Raw genomic sequence first — 7,757 nt, 5'->3', positions numbered from 1 at the left:
CTTTTTACCTTCTATGGTAACATTCACACATTCTGAAGATTGGGACCCAGATATTCTTTGGAAGCCATTTTTCAGCCGACCACCGTGGGTTGTTAACAAAGCAGAAAATTTTATGGAACTCCTCAATGATAGTGTTATTCCGATTTTACAGTCAAGAGCATTAAGGTCTGGAGAATTTAATATCTAAATTTCAGATATATTGTGAGGTTTATATCACATGACATGTAGGGTCAAGCTAATTGCCTGACTTGATGTTGAAACTCTATTGCATGTTCATTATCAAAGATAAAACGGGTGTTGAAAAATGGGCTCTAGGAAGAGCACCAAGAGAGCAACCAAAGAAGTGTGAGATGTAGTCACAGCCCCGGTGCCTGACATACTGATGAGAGACTGAACTTGTGTGAGGACAGTTAGGACAGGACGGCAAAAGCCCAAATCAGAAAGCCTGGGTTCTAATAAAAATTGCGGTATAGATGATAAAACCTACCTTTTTTTTGGTCTGCCACAAAGGATTCAGAGTGAAGGGCTCCAGGGAAAGAGAGCCTTGTGGGCTGTAATTTTCAGATTAGGCCTCAGGGAAGAGAGTATAAAATGCACCAGAACTTTTAAAAAGAAAAAGGCAATTTCTATTTCTGACGATCACAAACTACATAGAGTAAAAAATCTTCTGACACAAAACACCTTAAAGTGTTAGGGAAAAAAAAAAAAAAAAAGCTCTTTCAGCAACTATTCAGGCGTGGGTTTAGAATCCGTGAGGGGCTGTGGGGTGTCCCGCGTGCCCAAGGCGCGCGGTTAGTTTTGGGCGTTTGCCGCTGAATGTGCTGTCTCCGTTCTGCTCTTTAGGGAAGCGGGAAGCAGGAGAGGTTCCGTGGGGACCGAGCTGGGGCCACTGAAGGGGAAGGGGGCTCGAGCGCCTCAGGGCTGCTGCGGCCAGGAAGAGGGGAGAAGAGGGTCCCCATAGGCTGCGTCCGAACGCGCTCAGCATCAGGGCTGGTCACGAGGAGCGCCTGGGCAGCCGCGCGATGTTCTGGGGGCCCGGCGTCTGCTCCGCGCCCTGCGCTCCTGTTCCTCTCGCTGCCCAAGGCACAAACCTTCAACAAAACTGAGCATGCGCGACGCTCTCGGTGCTCAGAACGCAAATGGGGAGCGCGTTAAGGTCCAGGGGTGGATTCGTTCAGTCCGATCCCAAAAGAAAGTCTTGTTCCTACATGTAAACGATGGTTCATCTTTGGAAAGCCTGCAGGTTGTAGCAGATTCGAGCTTTGACAGTAGAGAACTGGCTTTTTGGAGTTCTGTGGAAGTTCAAGGGCAGCGAGTAAAAAGTCCATCCAAGAGACAAAATGTGGAACTGAAGGCAGAAAAAGTTGAAGTTGTTGGAAATTGTGATATCAAGGCTTTCCCTTTAAAATATAAAGAGCGGCATCCTCTGGAGTATCTGAGACAGTATCCTCACCTTCGGTGCAGGACTAATGTTCTGGGTTCTATCCTGAGGGTTCGCAGTGAAGCCACAGCTGCTGTCCATTCTTTTTATAAGGACAGTGGCTTTGTACATATTCATACTCCAGTAATCACATCCAACGACTGTGAAGGGGCCGGAGAACTTTTTCAAGTTGAAGTAAGTTGGGCTTCCCATTCCCAATCGGATGTATTGCTCTCTGTTATCTTTCATTTGAGGGTTTGCTTTAAATTTAAAGAGTTATGTGGGTAGACCATGACCAGAACCTGAACTTTTGTTGGTTGTAAGCCTTGCAAACCATAAATCACACTTCTGATTTCTTGTCCAACCAACTGTGTTACTTACATTGTAGCTAAAAAGAGTGGATTTTTAATTTAGTATTCTGCTTGCCTTTTTTATGTAATTGATGTGGTGAACTCGAGAAATTTGAAGAAATTAATTAAAATTCTAAGATATCTTTTGTGCAGATTCAACCCCCAGTTAATATTTTTGGGTGTAATTCTTATTTTAAAAAGAGATACATTAGGATAGAAAAGCATATATGTGAGTATTTTCTTTTTCCGTCTTTAAAAAAATGCATTTTTTCGTAAGAAATTATTTAGTTTGTACACCTCATGAAGGCTTTTATTTTAATTCTTTGTTCAGCAATTATTTTTGGGGCTCCTGCTATGGGCCAGTCATTGTCAGCCTGCTTTTGTTGTAGGAAATTTAAGTTACCGGTTTTTCTTACTTATAGGCAATTGAAAGCCTTTTATCAATTTGATGGACTATTTGAAATTACTGGCCAGTAATATGGTAATGTTCAAAGAGAAATGTATATTGATTTATTTTTTATTTTATTTATTTATTTATTTATTTTTTTTGTCTTTTGTCTTTTTGTCTTTTGGTTGTTGTTGTTGTTGCTATTTCTTGGGCCGCTCCCGCAGCATATGGAGGTTCCCAGGCTAGGGGTTGAATCGGAGCTGTAGCCACCAGCCTACGCCAGAGCTACAGCAATGCAGGATCCGAGCCGCGTCTGCAACCTACACCACAGCTCTCGGCAACGCCGGATCCTTAACCCTCTGAGCAAGGGCAGGGACCGAACCCGCGACCTCATGGTTCCTAGTCGGATTCGTTAACCACTGCGCCACGACGGGAACTCCTATTTTTTATTTTTTATTTATTCACCAATTTCTGTATCTCTGAGAAGTTAGGGTCCTTGTTTATGCATTTGGATGATTCCATCAAATTGCAAGACCTGTATAAAACTGTTCTCTCTGGTTCAGTGTGTTCTGACTCTTGATCATGATGCTTTCTTGTATTCACTGGGAGAAATTGTCCTGATACGTCCAAGTCATTATTCAAAATAATAATTAAATGCTGTCTTTCTTTATCTTTAGCTTGAAGAAATCCTAATGATAGTCTTCTGCAGAAAGTAGAGTAAAAATGCTTTGCTGAACATTTAAAATAGGAGTGTAAGCATCTGTATATGAGTTCAAGGGGGGCAGCAGATGATAAAATAAATGTAAGGTGTAAAAAACAAAAAAAACAGCCCCCCAAAAAAAGACATTAAGGCAAATTCTCAATGTGTGTGTACGTGAAGGGGGAGTGATCTGAAAAATCAGGTATAGACTAACCTTTCTGGGGAAATTGGCCAGCTTAGAAATAAAGTCTTTGTTTTTTGAAGATTCTACAAGGAGAAGAGACATGTCTGGGACTTGTTTAAGGAGGAATTTTAAATAGATATTCCTCAAATAACCCCAGAAAATCAAAGGGATAACTATCAGAAAAAAAAAAAAAAAAAAAAAGATGAGCCAGGAATGATGAATCACTCCAAAAGCAAAGAAAGACCACCAAAAAATACGTCTGTCTTTGGCCTGAGCTTAGGGTAGAAAAAAGTCCTCAGACTTCAATGTCTGGGATAACTTAACATGAGAAATAAGTACAAGAAATTTAAAAAAAAAGTTAAAAGGAAATTTAAAAAAAAACCAAAATAGACAATCATTATGGCCTTGTATTTTTTAAACAGCGTTACTGAAGCATAATCGATGTACAAGTTTGTACATTTTGATATATGTAAACAACTGTGGAACCATTAATACAGTCAAGACAGATGAACTTACGGTAGAAATTGATGTGACATTGTAAATCAACTATACTTCAGTTAAGGAAAAAAAAAGACAAATGAACATATCCATCGCTATTAAGAGTTTCTTCCTACCCCTTTTCTAATCTCTCCCTCCTGCCCTTTCCTGCACCCCCTTCCCCCACCACCCACTGAGTATTTTCTGACACTTTGGATTCATGTGCATCTTTTGGAATTTTATGTGTATGAAATATGTATATTGTATATATTCTTTGTGGGGGTTGGTGGTTTATTCATGTTGCATGTGTCAATAGTTCATTCCTTTTTTTTGAAAGCAGTGCTCCAGTACATAACTATACCATAATTTGTTAACCCTTTCCCCTTTTGATGGACACTGTGGTCTTTTCAGCTTTTGGCTATTACAAATAAAGCTACTATGACCATTCAAAAAAAAAAAAAAAAGAAGAAATTCACATAAGTGGAAATTTGAATAAACATATAAACATGGAAACTAAAAAGTAAAAGCTCAGTGAAAAATCCTTTGATAATTTTATATTGGCAAAACAACAACAACAACCTAACATTACCAAGTGCTGGGAATGATATGAAGGAGTAGGAAAGTTTTAATTATTTCTTACATATGTGTACAAGTTGATTCATCCTCATTGGAGAAAAACTGTCATTATCTAATAAAATTAAATAGATACAAACAAAATACATTCATTAATTTGACTTAAGGTTTTAATTTGTGGATCTAGAACCAGGCATCAAAATCTAGTGCTGGCTGATTTAAGTTTGGTAGAGTTGCGTATTTTAATCAGCCATCCATTGCCTGGCTGCTCTCCCCTTCACCGCCTCTGCCCAAATGTGTCTAGCCTATTATCCAGTAAAAGGCTTGGAGCCTTTTCATTTATAAATCAGACCACCTGTTTGCTCTGGCTTATTCAACCCCCAAATCTACATACCCCCTTATAATTTGAAAAACATGAAATCCTTTCTCATTAGAAACCTGGGGAGAAGGACAGTCAATCAAGGATTAATCTTTAAAACTTTCCAATTAGGTTGTTTCCATGTCTTGGCTATTGTATTAAAAAGTAGTATAATACAATGGAATATTACTCAACCATGAAAAGAATGAAATACTTCTTTTTTTTGGCAGGAATGTGGATGGACCTAGAAAATGTTATGCTTATTGAAATAATTCAGACCTAGAAAGGCAAACACTATTATGTCTAGATCACTAATATCACATCACTTGTATGTAAAATACTAAAAAACCCGCACAACTGAATATATATGCAAAACAGAAACAGACTCACAGATATAGAAAACAAACCAGTGATCATCAAAGCAGAGGAGGGAGGGACAAATTAGAGGTATGGGATTATCAGTTATAAACTACTATATATAAAATCTGTAAGCAATGAGAATATACTGTATAGCATAGGGAAATGTAACCATTATTTTGGATGTTTTGGTTTTTTTTGCTTTTTGTCTTTTCTAGGGCCACACTCATGGCATATGGAGGTTCCCAGGCTAGGGGTCTAATCGGAGCTGTAGCCACCAGCCTACACCACAGCCACAGCAATGCAGGATCTGAGCCGCATCTGTGGCCTATACCACAGCTCACAGCAACGCCAGATCCTTAACCCGCTGAGCGAGGCCAAGGATCGAACCCAAACCTCATGGTTCCTAGTCAGATTCGTTAACCACTGAGCCATGATGGGAACTCCCTAAACATTACTTTGTAATAACCTATAATGGAGTATAATCTTCAAAAATACTGAATTATAATGATGTACACCTGAAATTAGCACGGTATTGTAAATCAACTATACTTCAATTAAAAAAACATTTCCTCAAGATTTTATTTTCCTCTGGAATACAAATATATCATTCATATAGTACAGACATAAACCTATTTTATAAACACATTTTTATTTTTTTATTTATTTTATTTATTTTTATTTTTATTTTTATTTTTTTGTCTTTTTGTTATTTCTTGGGCCGCTCCCACGGCATATGGAGGTTCCCAGGCTAGGGGTCGAATCAGAGCTGTAGCCACCGGCCTACGCCAGAGCCACAGCAACGCGGGATCCGAGCCGCGTCTGCAACCTACACCACAGCTCACGGCAACGCCAGATCCTTAACCCACTGAGCAAGGGCAGGGACCGAACCCACAACCTCATGGTTCCTAGTCGGATTCATTAACCACTGCGCCACGATGGGAACTCCTATAGACACATTTTAAAAAGTCCTCAAAATGTGTAATATTTTAGGCTAGTGAACAGAGAAGAATAACACCAAATTAGGAAATCTTTGGAAATACTACCTCAAAAACATTGGTCCAGAATACTCCTCACTTTGAGGTGAAACCCTGGGACTTCAGAAAGCAGGTTTTGTTCCAGTTTTGTTATGCGTTGCCTCCATAAGTTCCTATGAATCATCTCTGCACCAAATCAGTGCACTCAGAGGATATAAGTGACTGCACATCACTTCGCAGTCTCACTGATGCTTGGGCAACCTCAACAATGCAAAGGCATGATAAACTGGCTCTGTTATTGATTGGCTGTGGGACATTGGACAAGTGCCTTACCTCTGATCAACAGTTCTCCCAACTGTGAGTTGGAGTTAATAATGTTCTACATTGTTATTTCAGAATGTCAACAGGATCAAGGAGAAAGCATATTAAAACATGAGGCATAACACCCATGATATATTAGAAGCTAGACACAAGGAAGTTTTTACCTCAGCATGTAACCCAGAGTATACACTAAAACTAAATTACTCCTTGCAAGAAGTGGATAATACTTTAAATAATAATTATACTGGGTCCCCCTTTTTAAATTCTAAGATAGATTTGGAAATTAAAGTAGAAATTCTGAATCGGAGTCAGGTAAAATGATTGAAAACTTGGACAGTAATATCATAAGGGGAAAATCTAAGGGGAGACCAAAACATTTTTATAGCTCATTTATTTTTTTATTGAGGTGTATTTGATTTACAATATTTTAAAAGTTCTAGGCGTAAAATATAATGAGTCATGACTTTTAAAGATTTTACTCTATAACTTTATAAAACATTGGCTATATTCCCAGTGTTTTATATGTCCTGGACGATACACCATTGTATCTTATTTCATTATATCAAAACAATATTTTAAAACCAAATTCAAATGTTCACATAGGCTGTGTAAATACCTTCTGTAGGATTAAAAGATTTTTTGGATTGTTTCCTTAGAATGAAAAAAGTTATCAATGTATTACAACTCATTTTTAATTTTTTTATTAAGGTAACATTAGTTTATAGCAACAAATTAGTTTCCTGTGTACCACATTGTTTTTCTGATTTTGTGTATACTACTGCATGCTCACCACCAAAAAATTTAGTTTCCATTCATCACCACACAGTTGATTCCCTTTGCTCATGTCACACTCCCCATCACCCCATCCACTCTGTCGACTACTAATCTGTTCTCTGTATCCACGTGTTTGTTTGGTTTGGTTGGTCCACTTATTTTGTTTGTTTCTTTTATTCCACATGTGAATAAAATGATTTCAGTATCTTTCTCTGTCTGACATTTCACTTAACTTAAAACCCTCAAGGTGCATCCATGTTGTTGCAAATGGCAATTTCATCAATTTTTATACCTGAGTAGCATTCCATTATGTATGTGTGTATACATACACACAGGTATAGATATAGATGACAGATATAGGTATAAACATGATATATACATACATATTTTTTATCCAGTCATCCACTGATGAGTACTTAGGTTTCTTTTATATCTTAGCTATTGTAAATAATGCTACAAAGAACAAAAGAACATGGAGGTGCACTTATCTTTTCAGATTAGTGGGTTTTTTATATTCTTTGCACACTCAGATGGAAATAATCGGCTCATACAGTAATTCTTTTTTTTTTTTTTTTTATTCCTTGGGCTGCTCCGGCGGCACATAGAGGTTCCCAGGCTAGGGGTTGAATTGGAGCTGTAGCCACTGGCCTACGCCAGAGCCACAGCAACGCGGGATACGAGGTGCGTCTGCAACCTACACCACAGCTCAGGGCAACGACGGATCGTTAACGCACTGAGCAAGGGCAGGGACTGAACCTGCAACCTCATGGTTCCTAGTTGGATTCGTTAACCACTGCACCACGACGGGAACTCCATACTGTAATTCTATTCTTGATTTTTTGAGTAAGCTTTATATCACTTTCTGTAGTGGCTGCACA

The 7,757-nt window shown here is 38.5% G+C and overlaps 1 protein-coding gene across 1 annotated transcript; it reads left to right on the top strand.

Moving 5' to 3' along the window:
* Positions 1–1,108: 1,108 nt before the first annotated feature.
* LOC146395160 (asparaginyl-tRNA synthetase-like) lies at positions 1,109–2,219 on the top strand. The gene is made up of 2 exons (XM_085004475.1): positions 1,109–1,615; positions 2,193–2,219. The coding sequence occupies exons 1-2, from the start codon at positions 1,109–1,111 to the stop codon at positions 2,217–2,219; spliced, it is 534 nt and encodes a 177-aa protein (XP_084860601.1).
* Positions 2,220–7,757: the final 5,538 nt, after the last annotated feature.

The sequence above is a fragment of the Sus scrofa genome, chromosome 17 (genome assembly GCF_054392235.1).
Source record: "Sus scrofa isolate SSC_HxYL_T2T_F1_AM1 chromosome 17, Sscrofa_HxYL_maternal_Yorkshire_Landrace_v2.0, whole genome shotgun sequence".
Lineage (NCBI taxonomy): Eukaryota > Metazoa > Chordata > Mammalia > Artiodactyla > Suidae > Sus > Sus scrofa.
This window is presented reverse-complemented; position numbering and strand designations above follow the sequence as displayed.

What these genes read in the sequence shown, in the direction of transcription:
- LOC146395160 (XM_085004475.1), top strand. Translation starts at nt 1,109, where the DNA reads ATGCGCGACGCTCTCGGTGCTCAGAACGCAAATGGGGAGCGCGTTAAG. An exon ending in GAGAACTTTTTCAAGTTGAA is followed by an intron (nt 1,616 to 2,192) that starts GTAAGTTGGGCT and finishes TCTTACTTATAG; the next exon opens with GCAATTGAAAGCCTTTTATC.